At 43.8% G+C, this 27,772-nt stretch overlaps 1 protein-coding gene across 1 annotated transcript in view; it reads right to left on the reverse strand.

Moving 5' to 3' along the window:
* The window catches only part of was (WASP actin nucleation promoting factor), a 41,787-nt gene extending 14,222 nt beyond the window's left edge, over nucleotides 1-27,565 (reverse strand). Inside the window, exons 1-5 of the mRNA XM_003216715.4 lie at nucleotides 27,375-27,565; nucleotides 13,118-13,258; nucleotides 8,506-8,592; nucleotides 4,656-4,752; nucleotides 884-925 (exon numbers count right to left, since the gene is read on the reverse strand). Coding sequence (XP_003216763.2) covers nucleotides 884-925; nucleotides 4,656-4,752; nucleotides 8,506-8,592; nucleotides 13,118-13,258; nucleotides 27,375-27,488 — 481 coding nt within the window. The 5' untranslated portion in view covers nucleotides 27,489-27,565. The remainder of the gene's footprint in view (nucleotides 1-883; nucleotides 926-4,655; nucleotides 4,753-8,505; nucleotides 8,593-13,117; nucleotides 13,259-27,374) is intronic.
* Between the last annotated feature and the right edge of the window lie 207 nt (nucleotides 27,566-27,772).

Genomic DNA, 27,772 nt, shown 5'->3' on the forward strand with positions numbered 1-27,772 from the left:
ATAGGTGTTTTAATTAATGTTATTGTTTTTAATTGTAATTGTTTTTATATGTTATGTGTTATACTTGTTGTACAGCATCTAATGATTACTAATTGTAAGGCAGCCTTGAGTCTCCTCTCAGGGGTGAGAAGAGAGGGCTGTTTTCCGGGCTGTATGACCATGTTCCAGAAGCATTCTCTCCTGACATTTCACCCACATCTATGGCAGGCATTCTCAGAGGTTGTGAAAACACACAACAACCCTGTGATTCTGACCATGAAAGCCTTTGACAACACCTAGAAATATGTGACTGAACAAAATTTTCAAAGATCAGCTTTCTTTTTTGTGAGCTCAATGCGCTCATTTTTTCTTCCACCCCTAACTATTTCCTGGCAAGGAAAGGAATGTAAGTGAAAGTGACAATTTCTGGTTTTGATTTTTTAAATAATAATAATAATAACAATAATAATTTGCACTTCTGTCCTGGAGGGTCTGTGGGATGAAATAATGGCCACTAGGCCACCCAAAGTGCCAGCCCCATCTTAGGTAAAGGTTTTCCCCTGACATAAAGCCTAGTTGTGTCCAACTCTGGGGGTTGGTGCTCATTTCCATTTCTAAGTCAAAGAGCTGGAGTTGTCTATATACACCTCCAAGGTCATGTGACCGGCATGACTGCATGGAGCACTGTTAACTTCCCGCCAGAGTGGTACCTATTGATCTACTCACGTTTGCATGTTTTTGAACTGCTAGGTTGGCAGAAGCTAGGGCTAACAGCAGGAGCTCACCCCACTTCCTGGATTCGAACTGCTGACCTTTTAGTCAGCAAGTTCAGCACACCACCAGGGGCTCCTAGCCCCATCTTATCACCCACAAAAAGGGAAAGAAATATTGAAAGAATACGTACCCCCATTGACTGGAGGTGGTGGTGGAGGCAGTTGTCTGTTTTCTGTAAAAAGAAAGGACACAAACTATGAGAACATATTCTGGCCATTGGTTTTATTTATTTTAGGCATCTGTGCAAGAACTGAACAAGCTCCTCTCCCAGCAATATTCTGCAGGTCTTCTAGAGCACAGTAAATGAGAGAAACAGCAAAGTGGATGGGGTTGAGTGATATGTATTTGCCTGATGAAAAGATTTTAAATTTCTTCATCTAACTGGAATCCTCTGTAGGATTATCAACTTCTGGAAATGTTCATCAAATTCGAGGGCCCAGCAACACTTCCTCCGTACTTTACAAAATGTGCCAACCGGTTATTGTGTTCAGTAACATGAACTCATTCCCCTCGACACACTCATTCGCCTCATGGCTAGAGGTGCACATATGTGCTTTGTCTCACTCTAGTGACCACTAGATGGGGTGGATTACAAATCCCCACCTTCTCGGTAAGCACAGACAAAAGGCTGGGCTCATAAAAGGCAGCTACAGCTATCAGAGCTTGGGAAAGTTCCTTTTTTGGTTAGAAGCCTCCGGCCAGCCTGGCAACTGGCTTTGTCAGAGTCATAAACCAGACAACGAATGTTTCCATGCTCAGTATTTTGATCAAAATTTTAAGTCAAAGGAATAAACCCTCAAAGAAATATTATAGAATCCTAGAGTTGGAAGATTCCATAAGCGTCACCCAGTCCAACCTGCTACCATGCAGGAAACATACAATCAAAGCACTCCCGACAAATAGCCATCCAGACTCTGCTTAAAACACTCCAGAGAAAGAGACTCCACCACACTCCCAAGGAAACGTAGTATGAATTTTTCTTAATATTTACGTAGAATCTGTTTTCCTGTAATTTGTACCCACTGCTCAACGTCCTAGTCTCTAGAGCAGCAGAAAACAAGCCTCTTCCCTTCTTAATATGACATCCTTTCAAAAAAACCTATCATGCCCTCTTTTAGCCATCTCCAGGCTAAACCTATCCAGCTCCCTAAGTTCTTCTCATAGGGCTTTTGGCCTTCAGACCTTTTACCTTCTCTGGACACATTCCAATTTATCAGTATCCAAGAGGGTCGCACAGGCAAACCCAGACCATGGCTGTATTGTAACATATAGAGGGGAGAAAGGGAACTTCCTTTCTGTTTTTGTTTCCCTGCTTTGATCTACAAATGCTTGTAGTTACAGACCTCCTGAAGGCTAGCAGCCCACATGGTTCCTGTTCATTGAATTTCATGTACACTGATCATGCTATCTGTTGTGATAAGTGAGTCGGAACTTTGAGGATGTGCTTTGATCTAAAATGTTGAATTCTTCTGTCTGCTTACAAGAGAAAAACAAGTTGTACATAAGGGAGCTCTGGAAATCATTTGCGTCTCTCACTCTGGATTTCAAGAGTTTGCACCTCATTTCTGTTATAGAAACTATTGATTGATTGATTGATTGATTGACTGATTGATTATTTACCATATTTATGTCCCACCCTTCTCACCCCAAAGGTGTTGAAAAATGTTATCCTGTACTGCTTAAGTCTCTATGGTTAGATAGGAAGCCTAGAAAAGAGTTAGGGACACCTTCCCAAAGTCCTATGCACGGTTTGATTAGGCTTTAACTATTGTTTCCTCTTTCCTGTCCTGTTTAGGCCAACCCCATCCTTTGATGCTTTAGAAATGTGATCTCTCCTAGGGGTTGATGTAACTTCCCTAATTTGGCCTTTGGAATGTTTATGGCCCTAGAGAAGAAAGAGCCCCGCGAGGTTGGTTGCCATTCGATCTTCCTGCTTTGTTCCAGAGAGAGGATGCATTTTTGTCCGCTCTTGTAGTCAAGATGTAGCTATCTAGATCTTTGTTATTTTGATCTGTCTATGTGTATTAGATCAGATCAGATTAGCTTCAAACCTTTCTATCCATCAATGGATTTCTTTTTACCTCAATAAATGCTTTTAAACTTTAAAGCTGGCTTTGCGTTCCTTCGCCATCCTGAAGACACAGAGGCTTTCCTAAACTCACACCGTCTCACTGCTGCATTGGAAGAAATGCTTCCATTCACTCTGCTATTTTAATGGGAATTTACCTCATAAAGGGGGTGATTTGAGCTTAACAGCTCATCAATTCCCAACAAAAGGGAACTCAGAGCAGCCTTACAGATAGGCAACAATTCAATGCCATATAAAATAAAACAAAAATAGTTGCACGTCTCTCAAGTTCATCTGATCGGAGGAGCCATTTTCCATCCATTCCACCAGTGCTCGTCAACAAGGGAACAGTCAAACTCAGGCTTCCCCCATTTCCGGTTCACCTCGTTGTGGATCCAGCAAAACCACTGCACCAGATTGTGCCAGATGGAGGTATTGGCGTTATATCCTTCTCCTAAAATCTGCTTCACATTTGTCACAAGGAAAAACCTTGGAGAATAAGTTGATGTACTGGACCATTTCCTGCTGCTCAGTTTTATTGGGCCGGTCAGGGTAGTAAGCTGCCATTGTATGGAGGAAGGACCAGGAACTCTTCCCCAGCCGCTCCCTATCCAGAGAATCAGCTCCGGCTACCGCGGCACCCTGCCTCTTCTGCTCCCGCATCCAGTTCCAAAAGTCAGTGCAAGTGTGGCAGACCAACTTCTTTCACCTTGGGCCTTCCTCCTGGGGTTGCCTCCAGGCTGGGCAGTCCTCCTCCACCAGTGGTCCCCAAGAACTAAAATATGCTCCGCAGCCTCACTGTTACTACATCACTGCAACAAGAGCGACTGGTCTCGCGAAACCCTCTTATAATGCTGAGGCAACGGGGATGTCGGGAAGGGAGAGGCTGACTACCCACAAAAGGTGCGACAAGTGTCCTGACTGCTGTTTCTCTTCCTCCTCCCTCCCCCTGAGCAGAGCCGTTCCATGTGGCATCTGGAAGTGGGCGTGCCTTGGTGTCTTCGTTTTTAGGCCTTTTCCTGGCATTATTTGGGGTGCCGATTCAGAAAATTGCATTGGATAGACCACATCAGCTCTACATTACTAAATACTGTTTTCTGTGGGTGAACAGATGGCGACTACTGGATGGCATATGTTCTGTATCAGAAACTAGAGCTGATGTGGTCTATCCAATGCAATTTTCTGAATCGGCACCCAAAATAAGGCATTGTGACACCCTGATAATCTAACCTGAAGTCATATAGGCCTTTGTCCACTAGAGAGTGCTGTTTCCTCCACAATACTAGCAATAAGACAAAGCCGCCAGCATACTTGTTGCAACCTGTTGCAATTTATTTCAGAATAAAAGTTTTTTCTGTGCTATTATTTTTTTTACAACAACTGGCATCACTAAAACACATTTCCCACAATTCCACAGGATGCAACCATGGCAATTAAAGGATAATCATGCCATTTCTACAAAGCCAGAGCTTTTTCTCCAAAAAAAAAATTATGATAAGATGGCATGGCACTGAACCAATTTGAAAGAGTATTCTTCAGTTCATTTAGATAGGAAACACTAAGGAACTCTACCGCTCTGTCTCTGGAAAGGAGGAGGGAAAGAGAAAAACCAGAAATAATTATCCCTGGTTAGTATTCCTCTCTATTGGCCCGCATAACCCTGCATTACATCAATAAAAACAGCTGCTTTGTCTGCACTGTTTTGAAATGTACAATGAGTGTTTGAGCCATAAGGCCAAAAAGGGGCTTACCTTTCCGGAGCCATCATTTTCAATGAGGCAGGAACGGGGTCCTCCCCTTCAGTTAGACCCCTTTGCCTTAAACCCGCACCTACCCATCTTTTGGTTCCTCTTCTGGATCTTTTCCTCCACCGTTTGTTGAAAAATGCCTGCTTCATCCTCAGCAGCAAAATTTAGCCCCACAGTGCACTCCTGCAAGCAACCAAAGCACAACACTGTTGGGAAAAGGGCAGCACAGCTTCCCCTGGCAACTATAGTCCATTCTCTCTCTTGGACACCAATGGTCTGCATTCAGTCCCCTAAAGCGGTAGTTGAAGTTTTGCTAGATTAATCCTCACTTACTCTGCTCTTATTATAGTAATTGTAATGAAGGCCTTAGAAGCACTTAAGCTAGAGTTTCCTTAGTTCGTGGTGCTCTATTATTTCCATTACCCTTCCTCCATAAGAAGACTCAAATAATTATTGGCTCCTGCAAGGTCTACTACAGCTGTTACAAACTTAGACCCCTTCTATACTGCCATATAAAATCCAGATTATCTGCTTCGAACTGGATTATATGGCAGTGTAGACTCATATAATCCAGTTCAGTCCAGATAATATGGATTATCTGCTTTGATAATCTGGATTATCGTCTTTGATAATCTGGATTATGTGGCAGTGTAGAAGGGCCCTTAGATGGATGACAAATGTGGGAAAGTCCTGATCTGTGTAGGCATATCAGACATTTTGCATAATCATTGTCCATGTAAAGATACCGGCATCCAACATAAAGGCTAAACAGGGAAAACAGTACCTGCAGATATCTGGCTGGTGCTTCCCTCCTGTTTTCTCAAAAGAAAAGCCCACTTTGTCTCTTCCCAGGCAGGAAATGTATTCTTAATTTCAGTCTAAACTTTAATAGACCTGCCTTTTTTACAGGCTGAACCTATTGAGGTGAATGGAATTTAGCATCATTAAAGTTGAATGTTGTTACATTGTTGCATGCCTTCAAGTCCTTTCCAGCTTATGGTGATCCTAAGGCAAAACGATCGTAGGTTTTCTTGGCAAAATTTGTTCAGAGGAGGTTTGCCATTGACTTCTTTTGAGGCTGAAAGGCTGTGACTTGCCCAATGTCACCCATTAGGGGGACGTGAGAGAAGCCTCCCCGTAGGATGGTAACACATCTGGGCGTCCCCTGGGCAATATCTTTGTAGATGGCCGATTCTCTCACACCAGAAGCAACCCATTGGGTTTCTCCAGCCTATCCACAGTCATAGTCCAACACTGAAGCCATAGCTCTTTCAAATTTTGGACTAAACTCTTGAATAATAATAATAATAATAATAATAATAATAATAATAATAATAATAATAAGGAAACCGATGAAACCATTGATCATATCCTCAGCTGCTGTAAGAAAATTGCACAGACAGACTACAAACAGAGGCACAACTATGTGGCCCAAATGATTCATTGGAACCTATGCCTCAAGTATCACCTCCCTGCAGTTAAGAACTGGTGGGATCACAAACCTGCAAAGGTTGTGGAAAATGAACACGCAAAGATACTGTGGGACTTCCGAATCCAGACTGACAAAGTTCTGGAACACAACACACCAGACATCACAGTTGTGGAAAAGAACAAGGTTTGGATCATTGATGTTGCCATCCCAGGTGACAGTCGCATTGAAGAAAAACAACAGGAAAAACTCAGCCGCTATCAGGACCTCAGGATTGAACTTCAAAGACTCTGGCAGAAACCAGTGCAGGTGGTCCCAGTGGTGATGGGCACACTGGGTGCCGTGCCAAAAGATCTCAGCCGGCATTTGGAATCAATAGACATTGACAAAATTACGATCTGCCAACTGCAAAAGGCCACCTTACTGGGATCTGCACGCATCATCCGAAAATACATCACACAGTCCTAGACACTTGGGAAGTGTTCGACTTGTGATTTTGTGAAACGAAATCCAGCATATCTATCTTGTTTGCTGTGTCATACAACGTCGTTGTGTCAATAATAATAATAATATTTAGGACCTCAAGATCGAACTGCAAAGACTCTGGCAGAAACCAGTACAGATGGTCCTGGTGGTGATCGGCACATTGGGTGCCGTGGCAAGAGATCTCAGCCGGCATTTGGAAACAATAGACATTGACAAAATTACGATCTGTCAACTGCAAAAGGCCACCCTACTGGGATCTGTACGCATCATCCGAAAATACATCACACAGTCCTAGACACTTGGGAAGTGTTCGACTTGTGATTTTGTGAACGAAATCCAGCATATTAATCTGGTTTGCTGTGTCATACTATGTCATTGTGTCAATAATAATAATAATAATAATAATAATAATAATAATAATAATAGTAATAATAACTTTATTCATGTACCCCGCTTCCATCTCCCCGAAGGAACTCGGGATGGCTTACATAAGCATCTTGCACAAGGACCACCCCCTCCCAAACATCTGTCATCTGGATAGGAGCCCAAACATGTCCAAGCTTCCACGTGCTGCTTCCCTCTTTCATTCCTGCTTCTACTTTGTACCTTTTCCTTTGTTATTTAAAGTATAAACCTCTGATAAGAAAGATGGTTTCTCTTATACTTTGTATAATTGTATATTGCTGTGAAAACACATTAAATTCAATACATTTTTGCCTTCTTCCTCTTCTTTTATTTTGTTGTTATCTATGTACGTATGAGTCCCCTTGGGGAGATAAGGTGAGATATAAAAAAAGATGATGATGATGTATTTTTATTTAATATATATCCTGCCTGTCTCCCAGCAGAGAACCCAAGGAGGCATACATCATTGTTGGGTGCCTTTAAGTCGACTTACAGCAACCCTTTCTTGTGGTTTTCTCAGCAAAATTTATTCTGAGACTTTTATATCATCACCCTCCTCTGAGGTAGTGAGTGTGTGGCCTTTCTAAGGTCACCCAGATGCATACTTTTGTACAAGCAAACTTCTGTGAAACACAGTTTATGATGGTTGTTGTTAACTGCTGTAAAGTCAACCTCAACTAATGATGACCTATGTATTAGATACTTCCAAATGACCCTGTCCCAACCAGCCCTGCTCAGGTCTTGCAGATTCAAGGCTGTGGCTTCCATCTCTGTAATAACATTTTTAATTTTTTCCTGCTGACTTCTACCTTAAGTAAAGGTAAAGGTTTCAGCCTGACATTAAGTTTAGTCGTTTCCAACTCTGGGAGTTGGTGCTCATCTCCATTTCTAAGCTGAAGAGCCGGCGTTGTCCGTGGCCACCTCCAAGGTCATTGACTGGCATGACTGCATGGAGTGCCCTTACCTTCCCGCCTGAACAGTACCTATTGATCTATTCACATTTGCATGTTTTTGAACTGCTAGGTTGGCAGAAGCTGGGGCTAACAGCAGGACTTCACTCTGCTCCCTGGATTCGAACCACTGACCTTTTGATCAGCAAGTTCAACAGCTCAGCATTTTAAACCATTGCTCCACCAGGGTCTCCAGCTTCTACCTTACCAAGCATTATTTTCTTTTCTAGTGAACTCTCTCTTCTCATGATATAGCCAAAGTACATCAGCCTCAGTTTAGTCATCTTAGCTTCTAGGTAGAGCACAGTCCTGATTTGTTCTAGGACTCATTTATGTATGTGTCTTTTTAGCAGTCCACAATATCCCGAGAACCTCTCTTCTGCACTACATCTCAAATGAGGTTTTCGATTTGTAGGTATCTGTCCTCTAGGGTTGTAGATTATCTGCCTTGATATTCTAGGTTATATGGATGTGTGGAAGGGCTTCTAGGACAGATGTGAAGGAAAGTTTATTCCTCCAAAAGGTTTGCACTGTGAGCACCACAATCCCTTACAACTGGTCATAGTGGGTTACATCTAAAACATTAAGGGGACCAAATACTCCTCCCTCCTACTCATGATTTCCTAGCAGCACTGCATGTACATTCATCCATATACCAATACTCACATCTCCTGGGAAGGTATGGAAATAAGAGGTAGTTGCAGTATAGACCAGCTGAGTGTACAGTTCTTGCTCCCAGGTCATCTTCCTGTCCTAGAACAGAAACACAGAGTAAACGGAAACTCTCATTATTTCATTGTGTGCTTTTCTGACCTACACTTATGTCTAGGGGCCCTTCCACACAGCCATATAACCTAGAATATCAAGGCAGATAATCCACAATATCTATTTTGAACTGGATTATCTGCGTCCACACTGCCATATAATCCAGTTCAATGTGGTTTTTACACAGATGTGTGGAAGGGGCTTAAATCATTTTAAAAATCCTAAATACAAATGTTCAAGAGGACAGGGATTACAATCAAAATGTGCACTTGAACAAAGCAACCTGGGGAAAGAATATTTGTTCTAGAGACCAAATGGCAAGGTGAGATCTAAATATTTTAACCACAAATGAGTAGATGGATGTGATGGGTAGGGCCTTCCACGTTCACACTTTCTTTATCCCTACGTTCAGTCTACAAAGCTCTTTCTCTTGGCAGGAATCCAGTGATGGAAGTGATCCAGGTGGAAAAGAAAAACATTTCAAAGTGACACAGTGAAGCCACTGGAAAGATCCAACTCCGCTCACTTGCATTTCGATGTACAATAATACAAGGTAAAAAGGTAAAGGTTTCCCCTGACATTAAGTCAAGTCCTGACCGACTCTGGGGGTTGGTGCTCATCTCCATTTCTAAGCCGAAGAGCCGGCGTTGTCCGTAGACACCTCCAAGGTCATGTGGCTGGCATGACTGCATGGAGTGCCATTACCTTCCCGCCGGAGCGGTACCTATTGATCTACTCACATTGGCATGTTTTCGAACTGCTAGGTTGGCAGGAGCTGGAGCTAACAGCAGCCGCTCCCGCTGCTCCTGGGGTTTGAACCTGAGACCTTTCGGTCTCCAGCTCAGTGCTTTAACGCACTTCGCCACCGGGGCTCCTACAATAATACAAATACACATATAAATCTGGGTCAAGGCATGTTGCTGTCTGAGGAGAAGGGAGATGCATTGGTGGCACACCATTCCCATCCTGCTCAAGTTTAGCCATATTTAGCCGGGTTGCTAGAGTGAAAAATAGACATGGCTTTAAACAACTGAATAGAAATACAAAAATATCAGCAGCTGTTACTTCCTGCTGAAATTAATTCTAAGAAGCCATTAATGGTACTTCTGCTTACTTCAATTGCTGCAATTCGAGTTCAAAGAACAAAAGTAATTTGCACTCAAGCATCAGAGGAAAAGAAGAGGAGACAGAATCATACTGTTTCCTGTAATTCAGGCAAACAAAAATCCTGCTTCAAATTCTCCCAACTTCTGTGTTCTTCCCAGTTAATATTTTTTGCTGTCCTGACCATATTCTGATATTGTTTGCCCATACATGTATCAGTTTTCATGTATGAAATGTTAACAGCCATGTGAATTGTTGGAAGGCTACAACTTACAACTTCTCGGATGACGGAGAATGTGAAGCTACATTCTTGGAAGCCTTGCCAGGAAATGCCTGTAACATCTATACTGAATTTCAAGCCCTACCGTCTTTGCCATTTGGCAGTTGGCTAAAAAAATGTAAATGTACCTAATGCATCTCTCTCCTCTGTTAGTTTTTCATTATCTGGAGGCTGTGTATTCATTGTATATTCATCTGTAATTGGGGTTAGGTGCTGCGTCAGTTAAAAACAATAGAAAACATTATATCTCACAAAGGCCAAAATGCAGTTGATTGGATAATCATTCACAGTACACAAACAGAATATATACACATAATTCCACGGGGTTCTGTTTCTCAGTGTTCAGCTCAACAAAAGTGCTTTTCTTCTGATCTGCTCAAAATTTTAATAGAAAGGTTGTCAAACAGTTCACAGATATACAACTGCTGGGTCAAAAGTTGTCCAGGCGATATTTTTAAAACCTGTTTTTACCAATACCTCTAAAATTTATTTCTATCAACACCTAAAAATTTGCACATCCCACAATTTGCCACAGTAATAATGAAACCATGGACATACAGTCAGTCATCCATATTTGCTTAGGGGTGCAAGACCCCACAAATGTGTAAAACTGAGTTTAAAATGTGGGGGGTTTTTAACCTTAGAGAACACCTCTCTGGGAATTTCTAAATCCCCTAATTCATCAAACTCAAGGCCCCAGGGCCAAATCCAGCTCACTGTGTCATTTTATGTTTCCGTCCAGATGCTGGACTACAATCTCTGTATCCCTCATCATTAGACTTCATGACTAAAGCTGATGGGAGTCAGGATACAGTACTATAAGAAAAAATGACAGACTCTGCCACCAGACGAAGACTATAGATAGTCAAAACCGGTTGTGGATCAGGGGTCTACTCTTCTTTTATGAAGAAACAAGAAAATAACCAAGACATTTTATTACATTGTGAATGTAACTACCATTCATCATACTGTGAATGCAACAGTTTGATTGTCATTTGTAACCATTTATCTGAAATTTATATTCATTTATTGTATATAATACAATGTTTAATGATATTTAATACATTGTTATTATTCCATTTAGTGGACACTTGTTAGTCAGGATACAGTAACATCTGAAAAACTGCATTTCTACTAAGTCAGGAGAATGGGGTGTGAATTTAGATACTGTTGTAGCTCAGCCGTCACAACAGCCAGGGGTTGATGGGTTCACTGATGATTTGGATTCAGAAGGGATTGTGTGCTTTCCTGGGATTCAAAGTGATACAGGCTGAGGGAATGAAATTGCTTCTAATAGTGATGCAGACCAAGAGGATGCAGTTGCCTCTGACAGTGTTATTGAGCAGGAGTTTCAAGGACAGTCACAGGAGGCAGAAGCAACATTCTTAGATAAGGAGTCGAGTGAAGATGAATTAACAGAACGTTCTCATGAGAAAACACCTGGCAGTCCAGACTTGAGCAAGGATCTTCATTTGCAGATTAGGGCAGAGAGCCATCTCTGTGGATCAACACTTACATGGGAAACGCATAGAGAAAATCTATGGGAAGCGTCATAACTTCATGTCTGTGTATTAACAGCCAATTGTTTAATTTCAGTTCAGGCAACGTTGGTTTGAGAGAGAACCTTGGCCTGATTTCTTGTGTCAAGTCAAGCTCTATTTTGGATTTAAACATCTTGGAAAGGTTTTGTATTCTTGTTTCATGATTCTTGTTCAAGTTTTCTAAGGAGATCGGTTGCTTATGGATTTTATGCTGCATTTGTGACTTTTTGCTATTCTTGGATTGTGAGATCTTTGGACTTTCATGGGACATTTGAATTTCTGTGTGGATATCATTTCCTACTAAACCTATTTTGGATTATTCCTATCCTTTCTTTATCACTGCTCTTTTCATATATTTTTGTGTTTTTACAATAAAGAGTTTGCTTATATTTGGACTCTTGTGTGGTGCTGTGGTCATAGGTTGTTCCAGGCCTGGGGTGCAACAGATACAAGGCTTGTGGTACAAACCATTCCCCAACCTCAGAACTACAAGTGCTATTGGGCTGTAATTCCCATTATCCCCAGTCTGCATGGTGGATAATCAAAAGTGATGGGCATTGTCATTCAATAACATCTGGATAAAAACTAAAGAGCACTGACCACCATGTAAAAATATATAGTTGGCTCTCTGTATCTACTGATTCTCTGCCCATAGATTCAACAGCTCTTTGAAGGCAAGGCTGATGTAGCCCTCAATGAGAATGAGCTTGGCACCTTTGCTCTAATATGGCTCTGGTCAACTTCCACCACAAGTGATCGCAAGTTGTCCTGGAGGACCTAGAAACTCTTAAAGAGATCCTATTGCTGCTGCTCAGTCATTTAGTCGTCTCCGACTCTTCGTGACCTCATGGACCAGTCCACTCCAGAGCTCCCTGTTGGCCGTCACCACCCCCAGTTCCTTCAAGGACAAGCCAGTCACTTCAAGGATACCATCCATCCATCTTGTCCTTTGTCGGCCTCTCTTCCTTTTTCCTTCCATTTTCCCCAGCATCGTGATCTTTTCCAAGCTTTCCTGTCTCCTCATGATATGGCCAAAATACTTCAGCTTTGCCTCTAATATCCTTCCCTCCAGTGAGCAGCCGGGCATTATTTCCTGGAGGATGGACTGGTTGGATCTTCTTGCGGTCCAAGGCACTCTCAGGATTTTCCTCCAGCACCAGAGTTCAAAAGCATCTATCTTCCTTTGCTCAGCCTTCCTTATGATCCAGCTCTCGCATCCATAGGTTACTATGGATATAGACCCTATTAATTAAATCCAAAAGAAATTAAATCTGCAAATCTGGATAGTCAACTGTATTATGAGGCAAGGCAAGGCTTCTTTTCCCTTATCTTGACATCAGACAGGATAGTACAATATGGAGCCAAGAAGTTATTTCCGCACAGGATGAGAAATGTGCAGCCTTCTACATGTTATTGGATGAGACATAGCCAGTACATACAAAGAGGTGCTGGGAACAGCAATCCAGCAATGTAAGGAGGCTCACATGTTCCTAATCCCAGCTGTAGTAAATGAACTATAGGCATACTATTGCCTGCATTTGGTGGATAATAGAAAGGAAGGGTAATGGTGGAGTCCGGGAAGTGTTACCTTGAGATTGTAGAAGCGGATGAAGTAGGAACGCCTGGGGTTATCCTTCACGAAGCACAGGACACCCGAGCCCTGCTTGGACCAGTTTCTGCTGCCTTGTGGCAAAGCCAGGAAAAGCTGGGCCACTGTTGTGACCATGGCCTGTCAAGAAACAACATGTGTAAGTGAATGACCTAGCTAGGACAAAAACATAATGTGAAGGAGGAGGAACTGCATGATTTCATCCTCGGCATTGTGTCAACTCCTGCAACTCCCGTCAACCACAACAAAATGCTCAACATTTCCTTCCCCTTTATGCTCCACCTCAGCATCACTTCCACCATGGGTTCCTCCTCTACTTAAGAGTATCCATCAACCAGGGCTTTGTCCTCTGGGAAATACCAGGCTCTGAGATTTCCAAAACCTGAGATTTTGAGATGATTATTCATAATATCACAGGAGACAGTCCAAAAATATTACAAGGATGATGTTCTAGAAGATATCACTGGTGATACAGTAGAGTCTCACTTATCCAACATTCACTTATCTGCCTTTTAGTAATCAATGTTTTTGTAGTCAATCTTTTCAATACATTGTGATGTTTTGGTGCTAAATTCATAAATACAGTAATTACTACATAACATTCCTGTGTATTGAACTGCTTTTTCTGACAAATTTGTTGTAAAACATGATGTTTTGGTGCTTAATTTGTAAAATCATAATGTAATTTAATGTTTAATAAGCTTTTTCTTAATCCCTCCTTATTATCCAACATATTTGCTTATCCAACATTTTGCCAGCCCGTTTATGTTGGATGAGTGAGACTCTATTGTATTATTATACATAGCCTACAGCAGGCATGGGCAAACTTCGGCCCTCCAGGTGTTTTGGATTTCAACCCCCACAATTCCTAACAACCTACTAACTGTTAGGAATTGTAGGAGTTGAAGTCCAAAACACCTGGAGGTCTGAAGTTTGCCCATGCCTGAGCTACAGACACAAAGCCTACATCCTTAAAATAAAAACACAAAGTCCACCGAATGGGGAGTGCATATATACACATCACAAGAACCATCTTTCAATGCAGTGGTCTCACCCTAAGATTTCTTGCTCTTATCGTGAGAATTGGAGAAGAGCAAATGTTAAAAATGAGAAGTCTGGATGGGAATGAAACATGCCACATTTATGATGCAGAACACTTTGCAGCTTGAAACAACATGCCAAAGAAGATTAACATATACAGCTATATAATTTCTGAAGTCCACAAAACACCACCTTGGGGATTTCTGCGTAGATAAAGTTTTTGTTTTTAGGTCCTTTCTATTTTTAAAAGGCTATTTTAGGGATGGCATTAAAGGTTAAAATAAAGCCTAGTGTGAGTATCAATCTTGACTGTCAGGGTACAAGAAGAGTCTCCATTTCTCATCTTTCCAAATAGTGTCCCATAGAACTATTAATCTATAGAGACCATCTGCTGCTCTGGGAACCCTTCCACGCTGCACAGTTGTACCACTGTGATTCTACTTTAACTGCCATGGCAACCTCCTATGGAATCCTTAGATTTGTAGTTTAGTGAGATGCATTAGGCAAGCTTCCAGGCTATGATTGTAAAGATCCTTCACTCACTTGTCAATCACACAATTCCATAGGAGGTTGCCATTGCAGTTCAAGTAGAACAATAGTGCTATAAATTGCATTATGTGAAAAGTCCCTGGACTCTTCCCTGTTCTCTGCCTTAAAAAGCCTATCATGAATGAAAAGCCAAAACGGAGAGGTCTTGGGTGTTGAAAACTGGGTGGAGGCTAGTAATTAAATGAAGCAGACAGGAAGGCTCCTGTGCCTTTAATTACCATTTGGAAAGACCAGAACGTAGGAAGGATATTTGCCTTAATTATGAAGAAAGCTATGCTTGCCAAAATTCTGTACATATAAGGCCCTCTTTTGCATCTGGTCACCCTACTGAGCGATACCTAACGATGTTCATGGCATGACGGGTAACTTTTCAAAAAATATTTATAGTAGTCAAAGGTTACAAACACAGACCCTATAAGATCATTAGGGCTCTCACTGCAATTTTACAAAATAACACCGTACTTTCCCTCTATTTGGAAGTAACCCAAAGTACAGTAGTAGTTTTAGTTACTTTTTCCCGATCTTTGCTGTGAGTTTTCTGGGTTGTAACTTCTGCCAGTTGCGGAAGCTATTGTCCTTTGTGGCTGACAAGAACTGGCTTTAAGAGGGAACAATGATTCAGGACGTATTTACCTATGAAGAAGCTTTGCACATGATGGTAATTTCAGGGCCCTGTTGAGATCTTGTGCCAAATAAGGAGACAGGGACCTGAACAGTCATGGGGGGGGGGGGGGGGGTTCAACCCCTCCTGAATTTTTTTCTGGCTACAGGTCTGTAGAGAGGTTTTCTTCTCTGTCAGATTGTTCTTGGCTCCTGTGGTCAAAGTCTAACTGTGGTGTGACTGTTGTGTTGAAAGAGAGCCAGGTACTTAAGTTGATTGACAGCAGGCATTGTCCCCTGTTAACAGAGTGCCTGGGAAAGCTATATTTGCCAGAGGCTGATCTCAGGGGGGCAGTTGGTTCTCGCAGAAGTAGAGGCAGCAGAAGGACATTTTTGCTCCCTGGCTTCAGGTAGGATTTGGCTAAGATTTGGTTAAGATTTGAAACTGATGGCCATATGTCAGGGGTGCTTTGAATGTGATTTCCTGCTTCTTAGCGGGGGGGGGGGGGGGGGGGGGGGTTGGACTGGATGGCCCATGAGGTCCTTTCCAACTCTACTATTCTATGATTCTATGATTCTTGTCATGTGCTTTCGAATTGATTGAGACCCTTTCTTGTATTGTTTGACTTGCATCAAATTTTAATCTTCTTGGACTTTGTAATGATAATAATGTAAAAATATAATACTAGAATACATATGAATACATATAAATGTTCAGTTAATGCTGGTCATTGCCCCCCCAAAAAACCCAAATAATCCTTGGTTTTCTTCGTCTTTCTCCCTTCCTCTCTACTTCTGTTCTATTGTTGTTATCCTCTCTTCAAGTTTAGCCTAACTTTTGGCAACACATTCCTCGGGTTTTCTTAGCAGGTTTTGATAGAGGGGGTTTGTCATGACCTTCTTTGGAGGCTGAGAGACTGTGACTCGCCCAAGGTCACCCAGTGGGTTTCAATGGCTGAGCAGGAACTTCAATGCTCATCTCCCAAAGTCTTAGTCCAAGACTCAAACCTACACACAACACTAGCTCCTTTTGATGTATGACAACCTCACGAATCTCATAGGGTTTTCTTAAGCAAAGGAATACTCAGGGATGGTTTTCCAATTCCTTTTCCTGAAATATAGCCTACAGCACCTGCGATTCGTTGGCATACTCCATAAATTAAAATACAGACAGTAAGACTGCAAAACAAGCCAACCATGACCTAGTGTCGGAACTCAAGAGAAAACATGAATGCACAAGACTCAGCAAGTCCAAATTTAAATCCACTGTGCACTACACCAGTTTTCTTTGCCCAAACCCTACAGCAAAAAAAAGGATGGTGTGATGACCCATGGGCCTTGTAGTCCTGCTCATGACATTGTGATGCCTGATGAAGAAGAAAACTTGGGTTTTTTACCTTCCCAGTCAGAACTGGATTCTTCCCAGACAGATTCTTCCCAGCCAGATCTGGGAACCTTGCACCTGCAAGAGGATTATGTTCCAGAAGTATGTCAAACAAATACTGAGGCTACATCTCCAGTGTTTTCTCGCCATGAGTTTTGTAAACAACAGAGAGGCTTGGAAGCAGCCTCGCGCAGGAGTGCGAGAATAATTGCTAAGAATTTGCCAATTAAGCCTACTTTCCATGAGAATCTTTAAGGAGTCAAACATCTGGTCTCAGAGATTAGCTTTCGTTTCTGGTTCCCAGAGAACTGCTCTCGGCGGGAAAGTTAGACTCTATATAGGTGTTTTACCCGCGGAGTAACTTTGCGGAGTCAATTCGTCAGCCTCCGGAGCGAGTTGTGTCTGGACAGCGCGCTCCGTTTCTAGCCTCGTTCCTGCTCAAGCCTTGCCTTGGTTCCAGCCTTCGCTCCTGTTTCCCAGCCTTTGTTTACCAACGGACCTTGCCTTGTTTTCCCAGGACTAAACCTTGCCTTGTTTCACGGATTTTACCAAGTTATTCCACGGACCTTGTTCTTGTTCCTCGTTACCTTGTTCCACGTTTCAAGCCTTGTTTCAAGTATCAAGTTATTTCCTAGCCTTGCTCAAGTTCATGGACTAAAGGACCTTGTCATCTCCCCTCACTTTGCCTGGCAAAGTGAGTGTTTCGGTTATTGGATTACAACTTTGGACCTTAATATTTCATATTGGACATTGTTTCTTTGGACTAATTTTGACCTTCCTTGAAAGGTCTACTTCTGGACTAACTTTTACATTTGCTTTTACTAACTTTATATATTTCCTTAATAAAGATATTAGATAGAATCTGGCCTCTGCGTATGGTTATTGGTGCTCTGTAGCCTGGGTCGTGACAGTTTGACTCCGCCACCCTAAGCACCAATTAACCTCGGCCAGAATGTCTACCGGAGTCGTACCTGGGCCGAGCGGCCAGCCGATTACCTACACCATCGACAAGGATGAGGTGGACCGAATCCGTGATAAGCTCAATGCACAGGATGGAGAAATAAAGGGTTTGAAGGAACGCGGAATCCGTCTTCCGGCCATGGCGTTGCCAACCAAGTTTACTGGAGAAGCTTCTAAGGTTCATGTTTTCCGTCGCCAATGCCAAGCTTATCTAGAGGCCCGTGATGCCGAGTTTCCCCAGGAAGACATCAAGGTGGCGTGGATTTACAGTCTCCTAGACGGGCCAGCGGCTAACTGGGCGACGGCTCTGTTCGACCAAGCCTCCCCACATCTAAGGTCAGCGCAACATTTCTTGGACCACCTTAAGGCGACCTGGGGAATCGAGGACAATTTGGAGGCAGCCGGGCACAAACTCCGCCGCCTCTTCCAAGGAGACAGACCCATGTCTCAGTACATAGCCGAGTTCCGAGTGCTGGCCCACAACACCGGCTGGAACGATGTTGCCCTCAGAGGACAATTTCGGGAGGGTCTCAACATTGAAATGCTGGAGGAAATCTCCAAGGTGGATCCTCCCCAAACGCTGGAAGCACTCATCGATCAATGTTTACGGGCTGAAGTCATGATTGCCAACAGGAAGCAGTGGGTACGAGGCCAGAGCGGTAGAGCTGGGGCAAAACCCCCCGCTCCCGCCAGCGTTCAGCCGCGTCCAGTGTGGAGACCCCCACCACCATCCCCATACCCCAGAGGGAGCGAGGAGGTGCCGATGCAGTTGGGCAATGTGCGTCCCAGATTAGATGCCGCCGAGAAGGCCCGCCGCCAACGCCTAAATCTCTGTTGGTATTGCGGGAATGGGGGCCACTTCGCCAGAGAGTGCCCAGCCAAAGGGAAGCCCGCCGCCCGTCTTGCGGCGGCGTCCTCCACGGAGACGAAGGCGTCTGAGCCGGCTGGCACACAGCCGGCGGGGGAAGCCAACGACCGGGCGTAGAGAGGCTCGCCAACCCGGTCAAGAAACCCATTCAAGAGCCGCCAACCGGGGTCCTGTTCCTTCTAGTGGTCACCTTATGGTCAGCAAAAAAGGGACCCGTCATGATCCACGCCATGATAGACTCAGGAGCTACCAACAATTTCATTGATAGAGAGTATGCCGACTCTCTGGGATTACAATATCATGACTTCAAGAATGCCCGTGTGGTGCAAGCCATCGATGGCCGCCCTCTCAAGACGGGCCCCGTAAGCCAGTGGTCGGAACCCACCAGGATGTGGATAAGGGAACATATGGAAGAGATTTCCTTCTTTGTTACTGAGGTTCCCCATTTCCCTGTGATTTTGGGGATTCCATGGCTGACACTTCACGACCCAAGCATCTCCTGGTCCAACAGAGAACTGCAGTTCGCTTCAAAGTATTGCCAAAACCATTGCCTCGTAGCCAAGGTCTGCCATGCCACAGACACCGAGCCCATTATCACCTTGCCAAAGAAGTACTCCGAATATTGGGATGTATTCAATGAAAAAGAAGCCGAAAAATTACCCCCACATAGACCTTATGACTGTGCCATTGACTTGGTGGAGGGGGCCCCGATCCCGCGAGGGCATCTCTACTCCCTGACTGAACCAGAGCAAGAAGCTCTCAGGGAATTCATAGAGACAAACCTTCGCAAGGGATTCATCAGACCCTCTCAATCCCCAGCCGCCTCCCCAGTGATGTTTGTGAAGAAGAAGTCAGGGGAATTACGCTTGGTGGTGGACTACAGAGCATTGAATAATATCACCAAGCGGAACAGCTATCCCCTGCCCTTAATCTCGGATCTACTAGACCGACTTCGAGGAGCCAAGGTTTACACCAAGCTGGATCTTCGGGGAGCTTACAACTTAGTTCGCATCAGAGAAGGGGACGAGTGGAAGACCGCCTTCCAGACTAAATTCGGATTATTCGAGTCCCGAGTTATGAATTATGGATTATGCGGAGCTCCCGCAACGTTCCAGCATTTTGTCAATGACATTTTCCAGGACTATCTAGATAGGTTCTTGATAATCTACCTGGACGATTTTTTGGTGTTTTCTAGATCACAATCAGAACATGAGAACCACGTCAAAATGGTGTTGCAACGATTGCGGGATCATGGACTTTATGCCAAGCTAGAAAAATGCGCTTTTGATCTACAAGAGGTAGATTTCCTTGGATACCGTATCTCGCCTCTAGGGCTCTCCATGGATCCAGCCAAGGTTTCAGCAGTATTGGAATGGCGGGCGCCAACTAACAAGAAGGAGGTGCAGCGTTTCTTGGGGTTCGCGAACTATTACCGTAAGTTCATTCCAGATTTTGCCCGCTGGTCTGACCCAATCACTAGCTGCATCCGTGGAAAGCAGCCCTTCCGCTGGACTGATCAAGCAGAGAAAGGGTTCCAGCAACTAAAGAAATTATTCACATCCCAGCCAATCCTTCAGCATCCAGATCCTGAAACCCTTTTTGTGGTGCAAGCGGACGCCTCTGATGTGGCAATTGGGGCTGTGCTCCTACAACTGGTGGGAGATCACCTTCATCCTTGTGCCTATTATTCTCGTCAACTAACCGCACCAGAGAGAAACTATACCATTTGGGAAAAAGAACTATTAGCCATAAAGGCAGCTTTTGAAACTTGGAGACATTGGCTAGAAGGGGCCAAATTTCCCATTGAAGTCCACACTGATCATCGGAATCTAGAACATCTAAGAACTGCCCGCAAGCTAAATCAGAGGCAGCAACGTTGGGCTTTATTCTTTGAACGTTTCAACTTCCAGATTCATTATGTGACCCCAGCCCAAACCAAGCAAGCAGACGCCCTGTCACGTAAACCGGAATACGCTGCAGGACGCAAGGAGACCTTTGAATCCCAACTATTACAACCCGAGAACTTTGCCACGCTCACAGTGGGGAACACCAAATCCACTCCCATTGATTCAACTCCCTCTACTCCAGGGCCCATCTGTGCTCAAGAAATCAGGGCTAGTCAGCAAGCAGATGCCTGGGCGCAGGATCAACTTCGTCAAGGTCTGCATTTTCCCTTTTCGCTTAAAGATGGACTGCTTTGCTATAGAAATCATGTTTATATTCCACCCGGACCGGGCAGGGAAAAAGCACTTCGTCTGTGTCATGACTGCAAACCAGCAGGGCATTTCGGACTATTTAAAACCATGCATTTGATCCTAAGAGATTTCTGGTGGCCCAAGATCCGCAAGGATGTGGAAAAATATGTTAACACCTGCCCAGTATGCCAGCGCTCCAAGATAAGAAGGGAGAAGCCCTCAGGGCTTCTACACCCCCTTCCTAACCCATCTCGCCCATGGGAAATAATTTCTGCGGATTTTATCACTGACTTACCACCTTCCTGTGGATTCACCACGATCCTAGTGGTGGTGGACCTTTTCACCAAGTTAGCCCATTTCATTCCCTGTGAAGGTCTTCCCACAGCCCAAGAGACTGCAGATTTATTCCTCCAACATGTTTTCAGACTACATGGATTGCCCAAGAGTTTGGTCACAGACCGTGGATCCCAATTCACCTCTCGTTTCTGGAAGGCACTACAAAAACTATTGGGCATAGACTCTCGTTTATCTTCAGCTCATCATCCCCAAACGGATGGGCAAACGGAGCGCACCAATGCCACGTTGGAACAGTACCTTCGCTGTTATATAAACTACCAACAGGACAATTGGGCTTCTCTGTTACCACTGTCGGAATTTGCCTACAACAATGGAGTCCAGGCTTCTACAAAAGAAACGCCGTTCTTTGCAAACTACGGCTTCCATCCACGTTTCTTTCCCCCTGTCATTGAAACTTCAGAAGTTCCCGCAGCAGAAGATTGGCTGCAGGAACTCACAGCGGTGCAACAACTTTTGCTCCAGCAACTGGAACAAGCCAAGGAGGACTATAAACGTCACGCGGACAAGCATCGCCAGCCGGGCCCCGAAATCAAGGTAGGAGATCGGGTTTTTCTGTCCACTCGCTTTTTGCCCTCCCATCGCCCTTGCCGGAAGTTAGATGCCCGTTTCATTGGCCCCTATCCAGTGGTGGCGCAACTTAACCCCGTGACTTTCAAACTCCAACTTCCGCGCTCAATGCGCATTCACCCAGTGTTTCACCGCTCCCTGCTCCTTCCGGCGGATGGTGTGCGGCCAGATGTAGACCGGCCGGCCCCCGTCCCTATTTTGGTGGATGGGGAGGACGAGTTCGAGGTTCAGGACATTTTGGATTCTCACTTTCACCGCCGCCGCCTGCAATATCTCATTGACTGGGTGGGTTTTGGCCCTGAGGAACGCTCTTGGGAAGACGCTTCCACAGTTCACGCTCCTGATCTAACCCGTCGCTTCCATCAGACCTATCCCGCCAAGCCACGACCTCGCACCTCGGGGAGAGAGTCCCAGTTTGGGAGGGGGCTTGAGGAGGGGGATAGTGTGATGACCCATGGGCCTTGTAGTCCTGCTCATGACATTGTGATGCCTGATGAAGAAGAAAACTTGGGTTTTTTACCTTCCCAGTCAGAACTGGATTCTTCCCAGACAGATTCTTCCCAGCCAGATCTGGGAACCTTGCACCTGCAAGAGGATTATGTTCCAGAAGTATGTCAAACAAATACTGAGGCTACATCTCCAGTGTTTTCTCGCCATGAGTTTTGTAAACAACAGAGAGGCTTGGAAGCAGCCTCGCGCAGGAGTGCGAGAATAATTGCTAAGAATTTGCCAATTAAGCCTACTTTCCATGAGAATCTTTAAGGAGTCAAACATCTGGTCTCAGAGATTAGCTTTCGTTTCTGGTTCCCAGAGAACTGCTCTCGGCGGGAAAGTTAGACTCTATATAGGTGTTTTACCCGCGGAGTAACTTTGCGGAGTCAATTCGTCAGCCTCCGGAGCGAGTTGTGTCTGGACAGCGCGCTCCGTTTCTAGCCTCGTTCCTGCTCAAGCCTTGCCTTGGTTCCAGCCTTCGCTCCTGTTTCCCAGCCTTTGTTTACCAACGGACCTTGCCTTGTTTTCCCAGGACTAAACCTTGCCTTGTTTCACGGATTTTACCAAGTTATTCCACGGACCTTGTTCTTGTTCCTCGTTACCTTGTTCCACGTTTCAAGCCTTGTTTCAAGTATCAAGTTATTTCCTAGCCTTGCTCAAGTTCATGGACTAAAGGACCTTGTCATCTCCCCTCACTTTGCCTGGCAAAGTGAGTGTTTCGGTTATTGGATTACAACTTTGGACCTTAATATTTCATATTGGACATTGTTTCTTTGGACTAATTTTGACCTTCCTTGAAAGGTCTACTTCTGGACTAACTTTTACATTTGCTTTTACTAACTTTATATATTTCCTTAATAAAGATATTAGATAGAATCTGGCCTCTGCGTATGGTTATTGGTGCTCTGTAGCCTGGGTCGTGACAGATGGTTCCTTCTAGTGGTTGTCTAGATTGTGACTGCTAATCTGTCTCCAAATGCAGATGTGACAAGAAAATGTTTTGAAAGTTGAACCTGGGGAAGAAGGTGTGTGAACTATAAGAACCTTAGAACTACATTTTAAAAATTCTCTCCAATTGGAATGGAGACTGCAATTGAGAAAATAGAAGATGGCTAGGACTTGGAAGGGCAATTATAGAGGAACTAGATAAAATCATGAAATGTAAAATATATTATTGAATATGAAAGGCTGGATTGTTCATGTCAGCACATTTCTAATTCATAGAGTCATAGAATCATAGAATAGTAGAGTTGGAAGAGATCTCATGGGCCATCCAGTCTAACCCCCTGCCAAGAAGCAGGAAATCACATTCAAACAGATGGCCATCCAGCCTCTGCTTAAAAGCCTCCAAAGAAGAAACCTCCACCACAGCCCGGGGAAGAGAGTTCCACTGTCGAACAGCCCTCACAGTGAGGAAGTTCTTCCTGATGTTCAGGTGGAATCTCCTTTCCTGTAGTTTGAAGCCATTGTTCCGTGTCCTAGTCTCCAGGGCAGCAGAAAACAAGCTTGCTCCCTCCTCCCTATGACTTCCCCTCTCATATTTGTACATGGCTATCATGTCTCCTCTCAGCCTTCTCTTCTGCAGGCTAAACATGCCCAGTTCTTTAAGCCGCTCCTCATAGGGCTTGTTCTCCAGACCTTTGATCATTTTAGTTCCCCTCCTCTGGACGCTTTCCAGCTTGTCAACATCTCCCTTCAACTGCGGTGCCCAGAATTGGATGCAGTATTCCAGGTGTGGTCTGACCAAGGCAGAATAGAGGGGGAGCATGACTTCCCTGGATCTAGACGCTATACCCCTATTGATGCAGGCCAAAATCCCATTGGTTTTCTTAGCAGCCGCATCACATTGCTGGCTCATGTTTAACTTGTTGTCCACGACGACTCCAAGATCTTTTTCACATGTACTGCTGTCTAGCCAGGCGTCCTCCATTCTGTATCTTTGTATTCCATTTTTTCTGCCCAAGTGAAGTATCTTGCTTTTATCCCTGTTGAACTTCATTTTGTTAGTTTCGGCCCATCTCTCTCTACTCTGTCAAGATCGTTTTGAATTCTGTTCCTGTCTTCTGGAGTGTTGGCTATCCCTTTCTATAAAAATTTCTATAAAACAAGTCACTTTACGGGGGAGTATATATTTTGGGGAACTGAGGAAGACTTCTAAAGCCTTGCTGTTTTTATGCACTGGCAAATTTCTGTTTGCCCTAACAGATCAGAGACAACAGGTTATTCAGTCTAACAACTGAAACCGATTGCTAGCACAATTATATCTGGTTTTATACCATAAGAGAAGATTATACTCTAAAGCAGTGGTTCTCAATCTAGGGTCCTCAGATGTTTTTGGCCTACAACTCCTTGAAATCTCAGCCAGTTTACGAGCTGTTAGGATTTCTGGGAGTTGAAGGCCAAGAACATCTGGGGACCCAGGCTGAGAACTATGCTCTAAAGGGTTTTGCATCTTCTCTGAAAGGTCATGCTTTTCTAAAAGTTATGATCCCCAAAAGGTGTTTTTCCAAAAGGTTATAAATGCCATTTTCCAAAACGATTTGGGGATTTAAGGATTCCCCGCATACTGGTCGCACCCCTGTCCATGTGCTTGCCCCTTACAGCAGCCCCCATACATTTGAGAGGCAGGGATGCAGGCAGGTGATGGCGGAGAGCTAGGAGGCCTCTTCGGCTGCTGACAAAGGGAAACCCCAAAGGCCTAATATGTCACCACATAATAATCACACACCCTCTTTGTGAAGGGAAAAGCGAATATTATGTGATGAAATAAGTACATGGTCACTATAATAAACATGGTCACTATACATGGTCAATCAGATAGCAGTTAAGAATCCCCACTCAACAACATTGAGAGATTTATATAAGTGAGTGCGTTATATGAACTTACGATTTGGAGCAGAGATTATATATTTTACATGATATTTTGGAAACAGTTGATCTTTTTTCATTGCAAACATTTCTAAAAATATCAACTGTTTCCAAAATATCATATATTATGTGATGAAATAAGTACATGGTCACTATAATAAACATGGTCACTATACATGGTCAATCAGATAGCAGTTAAGAATCCCCACTCAACAAAATTGAGAGATTTATATAAGTGAGTGCGTTATATGAACTTACGATTTGGAGCAGAGATTATATATTTTACATGATATTTTGGAAACAGTTGATCTTTTTTCATTGCAAACATTTCTAAAAATATCAACTGTTTCCAAAATATCATATAAAATATATAATTTCTGCTCCAAATCGTAAGTTCAGTGTTCTTAAAATATGGGCATACTGTAGAAGATTTAACCACTCAATAGGCTAACAATCTCTAAATGGCTGTTAACATGCTCAGAAACTACCATCTCCAATGTCTTGACAGCTGAAACTGGTTTGCAAGTAGGCATGGTCTCAAAATAAAGCATATGGCATTATCTAACAAGAATAGGCTGCATATGTCTTTAGAGTAAAGGGTATTATCCTCATGTATTTCTGAGCTTGGCAAGGGCCTATTTTGAGCATTCAGAGGTGGTAAGGACTCGCCATCTCTCCCACCTCTCGGCCGGCGTATGTCATTATTGCCGGATCCACCACCGCCACCACACTGAGGAAGTGGTTTTTCTCGCTCCATTTCCTGAAGACAGTTTACAGAAACAACAAACGGCTCTAGAATTCTTTCCTTCTGCATCATTGTTGTTTCCCACTGTCAGACTTCTCCGGTTGCTTCTATTCATGGAATAAGTTAAAAATGCAAAGACCAAAAAAACCTTCATTGTTGTTAAGATGTACTCTCTACTTGGTTCCTTGCCAAGTGGGTTGGCTTTAATTTTACTTACAAACTATTGCAAGATACTGAGTATCTTAAATATGGAAATGTCTCCCGCAGCCAGTTGCCCTCAGAAGGTACCGGTCAATAAATTCCTTCATTTGTTACCAGGCATGTTGGCATGATGGGAAATCACACATCTCGAAGACACCAGGTTAGAGAAATCTGACTGAGGCTGAGATAGTTGAGCAAGAAAGAAAGGCAGGGGTTGCCTGCAGATGAGAAATGGTGGGGGAAAACCCCACCATTTTCTGTGCCTAAGAAAGGCCACATTCATCCTTACCACAAGTCCCCAGCCACCCATCATGTTCCGATTTTTTTAAAGCTGGGTGAACGAGGCCTGTATAGAAATAGGTATTAATATTATCAATCCCCCATGCATTTGAGGAGGAAGTATTCTGCAGGAGCTGAATAGATCATGTACCCAGGCAAACAAATGTCAAAACTTAACTATTTCTCGAAACAACAAAACTTATTTCTGTATTTAACAAAATTGTCTATTCTTTTAGCAAGCCATATTCTAGGCTAGACATGGGCAAACATTGGCCCGCAAGGCATTTTGGACTTTAACTCCCAGAAATCCCAGCCAGCTTACCAGTATTAGGAATTGTGGCAGATGGAGTCGAAAACATCTTGAGGGCCAAGGTTTGCCCATGCCTGTCTAGGCTAAACAGTGAAGCCTGAACTCTGTGTTGATCGCCATTGTTACCTATATATATTTATTTCAGTTTTTTCAAATAATATTGACCCATTTCCCATCTGGTTTATGAACTTACAAAGCATCAGTGCCATTCCTTTTACCATTTTCATCTTTTAATTTTTTAGCTGCCAATTAACAGTTGTTTGTCGGGTTTGTTGAGGTGCAACATTATTTTTGCTTGGAGGATCCTCCAAAAATATCAAGTTGTCTTGATGCATTTGGGGGTGTGTGTGTGTGTGTGTGTTCAATTCTGTTGTATTTCTCCACATTTGAAACTCCCCTCCTCCATCTTACTGACAAAGCGCATTTTCCAACATCTCATTTATCCTTTGATTGACAGTGGCAGGAAGGCCAGGCTCTATGGCAGTGGTTCTCAACCTGTGGGTCCCCAGATGTTTTGGCCTTCAAATCCCAGAAATCCTAAAAGCTGGTAAACTGGCTGGGATTTCTGAGAGTTGTAGGCCAAAAGACCTGGGGACCCACAGGTTGAGAAACACTGCTCTAAGGCAAGTATTTGTCCATGGCCACTAGGTCTTCTACTCCTGTGCCAGACTAAACGCTCGGGTCACTTAGATCCCCCAAATTTGTCCAAGAAATCCCAGTTGATCACCTCCTCCTGCTCTCTCAGAGATATACTCCTCCCTCTGCCCCAGTTCCAAATTCTGTTTACAGTTTTACTTTCCTAGAACAAAGACAGAATTACCGTGCATTTCCTGCCCAGGAGTTCAAACACTTGTTGGTTTTCATGGTCCTGGAGTAAGTTAGATGGTACATTTTCCTGCTGCACTCGGGCTCCTGGCTTGGCCCTCCGGCTCATCTTGGGCCCCGTTAAGACGACTGGGTGATCTCACCCAGAGCGAACTTCCGTCTTACAAGGCCTTTTCTCTTTACAACAGGAAGTTCGGAAACCACCAGGCCACAGAGACAAGAGAGAAAGAAAGAGGCAGATGGAGTAGGGTTCCCCATCTTGCTTCATGAGAGTCCTGGCAACAAAAATCTTTCCTGAGCATGGCTGAGTGATCAACAGGCCAAGAGTGGGTCAGGATGAAAAAGGCACCTAAAACAAATGATTCTGCATTGAGAAACTATCATAATCAGCTC

The sequence above is a fragment of the Anolis carolinensis genome, chromosome 2 (genome assembly GCF_035594765.1).
Source record: "Anolis carolinensis isolate JA03-04 chromosome 2, rAnoCar3.1.pri, whole genome shotgun sequence".
Taxonomy (NCBI): domain Eukaryota; kingdom Metazoa; phylum Chordata; class Lepidosauria; order Squamata; family Dactyloidae; genus Anolis; species Anolis carolinensis.